This window comes from Aethalodelphis obliquidens, unplaced genomic scaffold (genome assembly GCF_003676395.1).
Source record: "Aethalodelphis obliquidens isolate GAN/ISIS:26980383/991018 unplaced genomic scaffold, ASM367639v1 scaffold16, whole genome shotgun sequence".
Lineage (NCBI taxonomy): Eukaryota > Metazoa > Chordata > Mammalia > Artiodactyla > Delphinidae > Aethalodelphis > Aethalodelphis obliquidens.
In genome coordinates, this window is record NW_020837960.1 from 10011780 (window position 1) to 10025040 (window position 13261).

General features: G+C 37.0%; 1 protein-coding gene across 3 annotated transcripts in view; it reads right to left on the minus strand.

The window, feature by feature from the left end:
- Positions 1-13261, minus strand: part of VWA8 (von Willebrand factor A domain containing 8) — a 359206-nt gene that overhangs the window by 333189 nt on the left and 12756 nt on the right. For all 3 annotated transcript variants that reach the window (XM_027116169.1, XM_027116168.1, XM_027116171.1), the window contains exon 2: positions 7619-7696. In XM_027116169.1, coding sequence (XP_026971970.1) covers positions 7619-7696 — 78 coding nt within the window. The remainder of the gene's footprint in view (positions 1-7618; positions 7697-13261) is intronic.

Here is a 13261-nt window from a genome sequence, read left to right on the forward strand (position 1 = left end):
ACACCTGCAAAGGGTGTTCCAAGTTTGTTTGTTTTTTAAAACAAAAACAAAAATTGTATCATACTTTATATACTACTCTGCAGTCTTCCATTTTTGCTTAACAAATCATATGGACACCCTCTAGGTCCACAGATATAAATCTAATTTATTCTTTTTTAACAGCTGCAGAAGTTTCCATAATATATCTGTAAAATAATTTATTCAACTATTCCTCTACTGACACACTCAGATTGCTTCTAGTTTTTGTCACTATCAAAAACAACAAAATGCTTCAATATATATTGTGTACAAATATCTTTTTTATGTGCTGATTTTTCCCTTAATGGACAAAACCTAATAAAGAAACTGCTACATCCAGAAGGTATTTTATTTTAATAGCTATTACCATATTACTTTCCAAAGAAGTCAAATGAACTCACACTTCCACAGCAATGTACGAAATGCCATTTCCCTGCGACCTTGTAGGTACTGGACATTATAATACCTTTTAATTTTGGCCCAGATGATGTATGAATATTGCTATCTTATTGTATAATTTGCATCTTTCTAACCACTAAGCAGGGTTAGAACATATGTACATATGCACATATTGGCCATCTGGATTTCCTGTCCTGTGGTATGCCTATTTAAACCCTTCGCCTATTTTCTACTGGATCATATGATGTTTCTCATCAATTTATATGCTATATTTGTATATAAAGGGTATTAAACCTCTGCCTATCATATATGTTATACATGCATTGAAAATGTGATTTTTAAGTTAGGGGTTTAGTACTTGAATTCATTTAAACAATGTCATTAATGGTGGTTAAATTGCCAGGTAAATACAAAGAAGCCTACTACCTAGCTCAAAAAATGTACATATGCAATGAAAGTTGCAGAAAGCAACAACAGTCATTAAATAGAAAATAAAAAGCAATAAAACACATCAATAAACTTTAAGTCATCTTCAGTATGGTACTTGGGAGAAAGAAAATTAAAGAAAAACTAGGCACTGAATAAACACTGCTATAGAGACCCCAGAGGAAACTTCAGGGCATGTTCAGGAGCTTTAAAAGTTGGTGGGACTCTTCCTTTTGAGGACTCCATGCTTAAAAATATATCTAAAGGAATCTCAAATGAAATCCTTTTCCAAAGTAAATTCTCATGTAATGAGAGGCAATTAGGACACTAGTAAAATTAAGGCAAGTCTTAAGGATTGGAGGCTTTGCTTCTCAGATTGTTTTTCAAGCACTGACGATTAAGTAAGGGAATCTGAGGTAACACCTCCCTGGAGGCCTTTTGTGTAACCTCTGTCACTAATTTATTAAAACTGACAAGTAGCTGCAATGATTGTTCCACATTATCTACCCTGACACAAAAATGACATAGCTTTTCCATGCTATTCTGTCATTTATAACATTGATGAATTTCTCAAACCTCTTAAAATCATTTACAAACTAAAGACAAAGGTTCTTTCCCCCCTAAAAAAACTCTCATCCGTTAATTATGCCCAAACTCGCCATTTTAAGAGCACAATGCTGTAATTCTTGCAGTAAATCTTTATGGGCCCTAAGAGTTCAGTGTGTCCAGTAAACCTTAAATGACCTCACATATAATTGGTTCACTGACTGCAACAAGAAGATTATGTAAGGAAGCAGAAATATAATTCTGAGGTCAGGTTTAAAGTCATCTCTTGAAAACTTGCTACCTTGGAGCACCACTTCATAAGTCAAACCTTGGAAGAAATACCAGCTTTGATACAATATCGCTTAACTTCAAGCACAAAAACATGAAGGAACCCCTTTTCAACAGCTGCCAATTTCAACTAAGCCTTGAGGTTTGGTTTTCATACAAAAAGGCAAAAAAGCTTCAATTATCCACTTCAACACTTGCAGGTAAGAGACTAGGGACTAAGATGATAAGTGGAAGTTATAATGGTCAAGGCAGGAGGTAACAAGACCTAGATAATAAAAAACTAAAGAACAGTCCAACTCTTATGTCTATTATATGCCAGGCACTGGGCTAGATACTGGAGCTAAAAAGATGTCCTGCTGTGCCCAATGCTGTGAAGACAGAAACAGTTCAAATGAGAAGCTGACAACTGACTACAAAATATAAGCATTCATTATCTCAATCAAATGGTCAGTGAATTAAATTTTACTTTGATGAGATAATACTGCTTTTGTGTGGCTTTTAGTTGAATTTTAGACTTCTACTTAAGAATACCTCGAGTCTATAGCTTCTGCCAGTTAGCAGGATTTCTACCATTCCATTAAATAGATGCTAAATATGAATATCAGGGATCATAGTTCAACACTGTGACTTTTATTTCTTCATTAGTAAAATACAACAGTGATGTTCAATGCTCTAAATAATAACTTTAATTAAGATAGAGATAAAATAAAACTGCCATGCTTCAACTATTTCAATATTTTTCAGTAATCCTTCACACTTTTAAATTCCAAAAGAGTTTTCCAACATCGCAGGACTTATTCTAAAGAAAGCCGCCAGAGACACTGTGGCAGACTATAAAAGAAAAATCAAACAGAAGTCAGGAAATCTGGGTTTTGCTACTAATTAATTAGTCTTCTGACCTCTTTCTTGTGATCCTACTTTCCCGGCTATAAAATGAGTTGCAGAGAGGATAATAATTGCTAAAGTTCCTTTCCTTAACAGAAGTCTATCATTTTACGTTTCATTTCAAAATATTAAATATCCAAGAGGCAAAAAGCTAAAATGAAGCATAAATACAGGAAGGAAAGTAATAGGGTATCAAACTTCAACAAAACATCATTTCCAAAATATTTTAACATATTTTAAAAAATAACTCTTAGGGAGAAAAAATCCACCAAAGTTCTCTCATGGCCAAAACCCATAATCTCTAATCAGTCATGTAATAGCAAGAATGAAGCCAAAGAACTGTAATTTTCCCAATCTGGTAACAGTCCCTGAGAGAGGGAGAAAACGTTCAAAGAACTGTATTTGAACATAATACAGTAAATAGATGCATAAAAACATGTTATATTATGCAATACAATATATCTGTCTAATCAATGTGTAGCAACCAACACGTAAAACTTATGTGACTATGTGAGATTTTGGTTGAATTAGCTTGGCCACTTTTCCTATTTCAAGTTAACAAACGCCCAACAGTCTTTTTCTTACAAATGGCACAGTTGCTCGTAAGAAAGACTAGCAGAGGCAATATAACAATTTACTGTTGGGTAAAACATATGCTATCATCCTCTTGATATATGGTAGGAACAATGATGAATGGATAGCAGGCACAAACCATCCAACTGATTTCAGTATAAACTCTCTTCTGATATATTTCAAAGGGTAAGCTACTAATAACGAAACACAGAAGAAATGAAAACTTTTGATTACATAAGAGATGCATGCAAACAATAATAAAAAGTGAAAGTATGTAAACCAGAAAATGTTGAGGGCTTTTCTTTGTTTCTCTGGGGGGTTTTCGTGACAATTTATGGAAGTTTTGCTATATTTAGGAACAGATACCTTTTACACTCTGGGACTTGGTCTGAGCCAGCCACTGTATTGTCCCTCAGTCATTTGCAAAGTATGAGAATACATTCATTCAAAGCACACGCTTGTAAGTTTTTAAATTGATATTATTGCTAGGATCCCTTGAATTCTTGAAGCTAGTACAGACAGTCCTGTTAATTCTCTCACTGAATAAGAAGATCCTCAAAATGAGTAAGTATCTGTGATTATGACAACGTACTTCAGCAGACCCCAGACAAGAGACTATGGCATCTTAGTTGTTAAAAGAAGGGATGGATAGCGCTATCCCTTGTTGATAGCTATCAGGCAATGACCATGCTTCAGGTCTAGGTGAGACTGAAAAGGCCAACATTCTTTCCACACTGTAAATATGTTAAGTTTGATCTTTTTAAACTGAAGTGTATTTGAAGAGCCTACCAACATTGGTGATCTGCAAACAACCTAACTGAGGGCAAATTCAAAATTAAATCTAGCTGAAATATATTCCAGATTCATTTTTTAGGGATAAGACTGACTGAAGATGACTGTTTTTAGCATATCTCTTAAGCAGAATCACAGCAGCCTTTAGTAATCCCCATACTCAATAGTGTCACAGGCATGCGATAATGGAAGATGAAAAGGAACAAGAATCAGGAGACTGGGGAAATGGTTGTATCTGGAACTCATATGTATTCAGCACTTTGTGCCAGGCACTATCGTATATATTTCACATATGCTATTTGATTTAATCCTTACAATGTATCAGTGAGGTTAAAATGATCATCCCCATATAGTCAAGGAGACTCAGAACAGTTATATGACTACGGAAATTGACACATCTGAAAAGAAAGAAGGAAGGAGGGAAGGAGAGAAGGGAAGAAGGGAGGAAGAGAGAGAGAGAGAGGGAGGAAGGAAGGAAGGAAGGAAGGAAGGGAGGGAGGGAGGAAGGGAGGGAGGAAGAGAGGGAGAAAGAAAGGGAGGGAGGGAGGAAGGAAGGAAGGAAAGAAATTCATACATCTAGAAAGTAGTACAGTCAAAATTTTAAACATAATTTCCCCCCACCAAGTAGTTGTTTCCCTACAGAACTCAAACTATACAGCACTTTTCTTATTGTCTATCAAGAGCAGATATTATTCTTCACATCTGAAGATTATTATAAAAATTAGCTACATTCATAATGAGAAAAGACCCAGAAATCAGGAAAAATGAGTGGGTTTTTTTTTCAATTATCACGTACCTATGACACGTAAGATGTTATAGATCTATTTTGTTAATTTTTCTCTAGACAAGTATAACAACTTGTTAAAGAATTAAGCCATTAGTCTCACCCCTAGAAAAGAAAACCTGTCTATTAAAATAATATGATTAGGCATAACCATTAAATAATGAACATCAAAAATAAATATTCCTGACTCCCACTTCTAGTTAGGATGGCAAGAATTGCAAGAGAATTTCACTTCCAACATAACCAGGACAAACCAGTTAATCTACAAAAATCACAGTTTCTTAAAATCCATCATACAGCTAAGGATACAAAGAAATCTAAATGAACTGGATTATAGAAAGTAATGAGCCCTTTCAAGGAGAGAAGAGACCCACAGCTAACTTTCATCCCTGGTAGAATGGCAAGAGGAGGAAGAATCTGCCATAGATGTGTCAGGGTAAACAAGCTGAACTTTTAACAAACCTATAACGGCCATACATGGGCTGGCATGATGAGAAGTCCCAGCAACAGAGAAAATCTGCACCTACCACCAACTCTTTCCCATTCACGTATTCAAGCATGAGAGATGAAAAATAAAAAGGAAAACTAGGGACTTCCCTGGCAGTCCGGTAGTTAAGACTCCATGCTTTCACTGCAGTGGGCATGGGTTTCACCCCCAGTGGAGGAACTAAGATTCTGCATGCGGGGCAGCGTGGCCAAAAAATAAGAAAAAAAAAGGAAAACCAAATGGACATGGTAGAAATGAAATATATTAACCAAAATGAATGAATCATCAGATGGGACTAAGACTGAACATACGAAACAGAAGAGAGAATCAATTAACTTAGCTATGGACAAGAAGTTGATGACAAAACTGATGACAGTTATTAACCCATAGATTCAAGAAGCTTAGAGAAACACAACAAAGATAAATTCAAAGTAAACTGTACCTTGGTACATCAAGCCAAACTTCTGGTGAAGAATAAAAAATAAAAAAAGAATCTTAAATGCAGATACAGAAAACAGACAAGTTACAAACAGGCAAAAACAAAAATTATAGCTGACTTTTTATTAGAAACTTTTTATTAGGAGGTAGAGTCAATGGAAATTTGTATTGGATGAAAGTGAGATATTCTCCCTCAACGAGCGCATTGTCTACTGAAAGAATCTGAAGAGTGAACAAAAAAATATTTTATATTGTGCCCAATGACTGGAACATAGAACAGGGGAAGTACAGTGACAGGAGATGAGGCTGAGACTAGATCATTAAACGTAAGGATTGACCTTTGTTCTTAAGGTATTAGAGTGCTTTAAGGAATTTTGAGAAAAGAATTGACATGATTTTGAGCAAAGAAGTGATTGTGAGTCATTAGAGAAATTCAAATCAAAACAATAATGAGATACCACTTCATACCCATGAAGATGGCTACAATAAAAAGGACAGACAGTAATAAGTGTTGAAGATATCGAGAAACTGGAACCCTCATACATTGCTTGTGGGAATGTAAAATGGTACAGCCTCTTTGGAAAACAGTTTGATAATTCCTGGAAATGTTAAACAGAGTTACCATATAACCTAGCAATTCTACTCCTAGGCACATATCCAAGAAAACTGAAAACATATGTCTGTATAAAAACTTGTATATGAACATTTATAGCAATAGTATTCATAATATCCCCAAACTGATGAATGAATGAACAAAAAGTGGTATATCCATACAACTGAACACTACTTAGCCATAAAAAGGAATGAAGCACTGATACACGCTACAACATGAATGAACCTTGAAAACATTATAAGTGAAATAAACACAAAGGCCACATATTATATGATCCCATTTATATGAAATGTTAAGAATAGGCAAATCCAAAGAAACAGAAAGTATATTAATGATTGTCAAAGGCTAGAGGGGCAGCAGGGGGAAGAGGAGGAGGAAACCGGGAGTGACTGTTAATGAGTGTGAGGTTTCTTTTTGACTTGATGAAAAATGGTCTAAAGTTAGATAGTGGCACGGTTACACAACTCTGTGAATATGCTAAAAACCACTGAGTTGTACACTTTAAAAAGGTGAATTTTATGGTATATGAATTGTATTTCAATAGAGCTGTTATAAAACAAAAACCATGATGAGTTACCATTTCACACCTTGTAGAATGAGTAAAATCTAAAAGACTAGAAATACCAAGGACGGCAAGGTTGGCAAGGATGTGGAACACTGCTGTTGGTCAAAGGGTAAAATAGTACAACTACTTTGGAGAACTTTTTGGCAGTGTTTAGTAAGGTTAAACAGGCATCCACCCTATGACACATCAACTCCCAGTTATTTATTTAAGATAAGTGAAAACTTATGACTACAAGACCTCTACAGGAATGTTCACAGTACCTTTTTCATAAAAGTCCAAAAATGGAAACCATCCAACTGTCCATCAACAAAAGAACAAATAAATTATGGTATATTTATACAATGGAATATTACTCAGCAGTTAAAAGCAAGCTGATTGGTACAGGAATGTGGATGAACCTCAAAATTATTCTCGGTGGAAAGAAACCAAATACACACACACAAAAAAAACTATACTATATGATTCTATTTATAGAAAGCTGAAGAACGAATTAGATCAGCAAAACTAATCTACCATCGTAGAAAATAGAACAGTGGCTTCCAGAGCAGGAGAGCAGGAGAGCAGGGAAGGGGCACAAGAGAACATTCAGACGTGATGAAAGCAATCTTGGTGGTTATACACATTTATAAAATTGTCAAAATTAATCAAAAGGAATACTTAAGATCTGTGCATTTTATTAAGTATAAAGTTTATTTCAGTTGAAACAGAAACAGCAATATGTGGAAAAATAAATATTTTACTGAAATATTCATGGATGAAGTGAAACAAAGTGATAAATTCATAAAATAAATGATTAGTTCTTACAGTAGTTCTGTGGCACAAGTTCCGGGCTCTTAGGCGTTTTCAACTTGTAAGATACATCTCCAATATTAACTGTATCACCTAAAAAGAGAATACAGAAACACAACCATTAAAAGAGACAAGAAAACAACACACTATGGCTTTTGCAACAGTGATTCTCCTGACCTACAGAGAGGGATGTGTGTACCACAGATCTGTCTGTGTTGGGCATCCATAGAAACACCTGTCTATGTCAGGCACTGTGCTGTACAACTAGTATCCATAGTATAAGTTATATATAGAAAGAAGAAGTGTCGGTGAAATTCACTTTTTAAATGCTATTTTAGCAAAACAGGTGAAATACTATAAAATATATTAACCAGCTTTATTTTCTCATTAATAGCAATACTGATAAAATCAACAATACAGAAGGATGCATTTTTGTTTAAGATCGTCCAAAGCACCCATAAGGTGGTACCTTTAACATGTATGGGCAACCTTTTTACATCTTTATAGGTTCTTATTTTTACTACATACAAATTCAAGTTCTCTAGCAACATAACTCCCAAATTCAACATTTCTAGGTACATGAAAAGAGCAAAGCCCCAGTGGCATATATGCCAAGAATTCCTACATGAAACAAGCAAAACAGAGCAAAAGCTCTCAGTCACTTCTACATGGTTCTAAGTTTTTAAAGTAACATTAATTTCTGGTTGATCTTCTAAAGTGCAGGAGTGAACCAAACAATCTCTGCTTTGCTCTCTCCAACAGCAAAATAGACATATTGATCCCATCTGCAACTGGAACTTCACTTGCAAAGGGCTCAAAAACACTGAGAAAAAGTAGCTGTGTAAAACACATCTTTCAACACTGCCAGTTTTGAGCTAGTGAGGTATCCTGGAGAACAAGGCCTTAAATCATGGTACTAACAACAGCCAACACTTGTTGAATGATTACTATCTTCTAAGTCCTTTACACATTCCCCAAATATGTGAGACAGAGACTTTATAAATGAGGAAATTTGTAAATCTATGGAAAAAAAAGTTTTTATAGATGAAGAAATATATTACAGGTATGTGGTAAATTAAGAGATAAGTAGAAACATTGTACAAAACACAGGTATAATTTCTAATACACAATGCACATACATTTAGAGTGTGAATCAAAGGAATTTTCCTCTGAATTAGTCTAGACATCAGCTAATACTTACTGAGTACCAGCTATTTGGCAAATACTATTATAGACATATTTATTTATGTTATTTCATTTAATCTTGACTCTAAGTAACCCATGGTTCCTGTGAGCTATTTCAGAGAACTACTGTAACAGAAACTCCATCTCAAACTAGGTTAGTATGAGGACACTGGGGTTTTTGTTACAGCGGTTCTATGAAATACCTCACAGGAAGCATGAACCCATCATGAAGAGACCTAGGCTCAGAAACTAGTCCACAATATGTTAGGGAAGGCAACAGGAAGCACAGTCAAAGTCACACCCCAGGATAAACTCACTGAGATACCACCCCAGGCACCCTTAGATCCATACTGTGGGACAACACAGTCAGAGGACAACTTTTTCCCCCATTTTATTTTGATATTTCTCAAACCTGTAGGGAAGTTGGAAAAACACTACCTTAAGATGCAAACGTCATGATTCTTCATCCTTAAAGTCTTCAGATATCTCTTCTAATAAAAAGGGCACTGCCATAAATAAACTGTTCCTGCAGCTTTTGCACAACTCCCTCATGACTCGAAGTCATGGGCAGGAACATTGAACTGGCCAAGCCTACGTCATTAGCCACAGCTTGGCTGCCACGGTACAGTTAGCAGGAAGAGTTAACCACCATGATATCTGGAGTGGAGTCAGAGCCCCGCGTCCAATCACGACTCAATCCACAGGGATTCCACCTCTCTCTCTCTCCCTCTCCTTGCCCTCTCACCTTGTCTCTTTTCCTCCTACCTCATTATGACTCAAGTCTTCTTCGCCTTTTCTTCCTCTCCTCCTCAACTTCCGTTCCCTGGGTGCGGAGGCCCGGTTCTAGCCTCTTTTCTTTTCTATCTATAACCTCTCCTTGATAAGCTCATCTAGGCTTATGCCCTTAAGTGCAACTAATATGTTGCTTGCTCCCAAATTTATATCTCTAATCCAGACCACAGAACTCGAAGCATGGATTCCAACAGACTCTGAGGCGCCTAATAGTCGGCTTCAAGTTGACATATTCAAAACTGAACTTCTGGGCTTCCCTGGTGGCGCAGTGGTTGAGAGTCCGCCTGCCGATGCAGGGGACACGGGTTCATGCCCCGGTCCGAGAAGATCCCACATGCCGCGGAGCGGCTGGGCCCGTGAGCCATGGCCGCTGAGCCTGCGCGTCCGGAGCCTGTGCTCCGCAATGGGAGAGGCCACAACAATGAGAGGCCCGCGTACAGCAAAAAAAAAAAAAAAAAAAACTGAACTTCTGAACTGTGTGTGTTCCACCCACAGTATTCCCCAATTCTACTAATGGGAACTTAATCCTTCCAGCTTCTCAAACCAGAAATCTTGCAGCCATTCTTAACTTTTCTCTCCCACCCCCCATCAGAAAATTGTAGCGACTCTGTCATTAATATATATGTAGTATTACCCACTTCTCTCTACATCCTCTACCACCACAATGCTGACCCAAGCCAGGTAGGGGTTTACTACTTAAATTCATTTTCTCATTTAAACAGCATTACCTCTCACTCCCTTACAGATCTCCTGTCTCAACCCTGGCACCCTACAGTTAATTCTCAACAGAGTAGCCACAGTGATCATAAGAAAATAGGAATCAAGTAATGCCAGTCCTCTGCTCAACCCCCATCTTTGCAGTGGCCTAAAAGGCTATGTCTGATCTGGCACCCCATTTCCCTTCTGAGCTCATCTCCTACTAGTGTCCTCCTCACTTATTCTACTCCAGCCACGTGGGTCTCTTCGCTACTCCTTGAGCATGTCAGACATATACTCATTTCAGGCTTTCGCACTGGATTTTCCTACTAACTGAAATGCTTTTCCTAAATATATCCATTATCCATCAGGAGCCCAGCAAGAAACTGGTAGTCCATTCAAAATGAAAACTGAGGAGAGAATAATAAAGGAACCATTTATGAAGGTATGGGCAGAGTTTGGGAAAACCAGCAAGGACGGTGCAGTACCCTGGGACTAGCAATAACAGAAAGCCATTACCACCACTGACACAAGCCTGAAGGGGCCAGGGGAGAGCAAGGAGAGAGAGTGAGTGTATTTAGAATAACTCCTGAAAGGAGCTGTGACCCTTTGTGGGGGAAGACAGCAAACCTAAGGTGGTGACTGGCAAAGAGGGAGCTGGGGAATAAACATGAAGCAAAAACTGACAGAACTGAAAGGAGGAAGAGAAAAATTCAAAATCATATCTGCATATTTTACTATATCTCTCTCAGTAAGTGATGGAAGAGCAGGAAAAAAAAGAAGGATATAGAAGTGAAAACAATCAGTTCTTGGCCTTTTGGCTAAGACCAAGTATAGAAGTAAAGATCTGAAAACCTTATTAACCACTTAACCTAAATGACCTTTATAGAACACTACACCCAACAATGGTAGAATGCATATTCTTTTTAAATGCACGTGAAATATTCATCAAACTAGATCTTTGGCTGCACCATAATGCAAGTCTTAATAAATTTCAAAGGACTAAAATCATACAAAGTATGCTTTCTGATCAAAATGGAATTCAACTAGAACTTAGCACCAAATAGATAACTGGCAAATCTCTAAACATTTGGAAATCAAAAAACAGGCTTCCAAAAAACCCAAAGAAGAAATCACAATGGAAACTGGACTCATTAAGAAACAGGGCAGTGATCAATTAGCCATTTGTAGGCAAAGAGGAAAAAGACATTCATAGGGGTTAGACATTTGCCCTCCCTGCCTCAAATGCTCATGTTCTTGGCCATCTGCTGTTACCATGCTACACTTGACTAGTCATCTAATCCATACCCATAGCCCACATCTGACCTCTGTACAATGAAAGTCTTCTATGTCTACTTTGGCTCATATCTCTCTGCCGAGTTCAATACCTCTCAGTAGCCTGTTGGACACTTTACTTTGGTATTCCAGAGGCACCTCAAATTTAACATGAGAAACACGGAACTCTATATTCCCTGTGTGTGTTGTCCAACCAGCTCTACCTCTTGTATTCTTATCTCAGGAACTGATGCTTTATTCCCCGACCTAGAAGCCCTTCCACATCTCTCACACTTTTCCTTCACACAGGTACTCCTCAGATATCTTCATCTCCCCACTGAATCTACCCTAACTTTCCCTTTTGCACCATCTCCACCTCACTCAAGAATTGATCGCTCCATTCCTGTCCTTCTGCACAGTATCTGGCTCATCCTTCTGTAATAGCATTTCTCACACTGTACAATTATTGATTACGGCTCCTTTACATTAAGAGTCTTTAAATTAGGGAACACAAGGACTTTCCAAGGGGACAGAGCATGGCAGTCTGAAGGGGATCCGTTTTCAGATCTTCACTTCCATGTGTTCTTCCCTAACATTGACCTGACTGAGAATGGCCCTACAGGCTCTCCATCCCCACGGGTCTTTTCAGGAGCCCTTCTCTCACTTAGTTTACTACTACAGTGAACGGTGCGTTGCCCCAGGGGACCAAACAAAGGGGCATATTTAATTATGGCTGAGGAGAAGCCTGCTTTCAGAAGTATTCAAATCAACATAAACCTGCCTAGGAATACTCTTTCCATCTCATATAGTTCTACTAAAAGTGAAGAGTAGCTTTAGAACTGACCAGAGTAGTTTGGCCTGTGTTGGCCTGTGTCAGATACAGTATATTGCAGAGTGAGGAAGTGTGAGTGAGTATCGTCAAATAATGCAAAATGGGAGAGCTCAGAGAGCAAAGCAAAAAAAGCTTCGAAAACTGGCTTTTCACAACCTTAAAGGTAAGCTACTTTTTCAGCTTTTCTCAATTCTTATCTTTAGAACATGTTATTCATAGAAAAAAAAAAAAGGCACCTCTGAACATCTGAAGCAGTACACATTATTAATGCTGATTCATTTTAATGTAACTGAAATAGGTTTCAGCACTACCAAATTTTTCACAATACACTGGATAAAAAGAACAGAGAAAACTTTTAAATGTTTCAGATCAGATGTGTATCTTTCAAAAAGGTAGACAAAAAGTTATTCTCAAACATCATCATAAAATATTCATTCCAATATAGTCATTCCTCATCTTATAAAATGCTATTTTCTAACTCTTATAATGAAAAGGTTATATACTAGCTTCTGAACCAAATAGTGTTCTGTTCCACTAAATACAAAGTCAAAGACTGATCATGAGGTCTAAAGAAATGGATGAATTTATTACTGATTGTTATACATGATTTCTATTTAATTGTTCTCTAAGGCCCATAAACAAAGTTCATTACACATTTAATTAAAAAAAATGACTTCTGCCACAGTCCTCTTTACATAAATAATTTTAACCATATTATATTACTTTACTATACATTAAAGAGCAAAACTATATTATCATATATTATGAAATAAACAACTTAAATATGTAACCACGAGATTCCTTTATTCTTGGTTTTACTGCCTTTAGTAATCTAGCCTTCAAAATGTGTCCCATTTATTTTTCAGTGGTTTTTATAA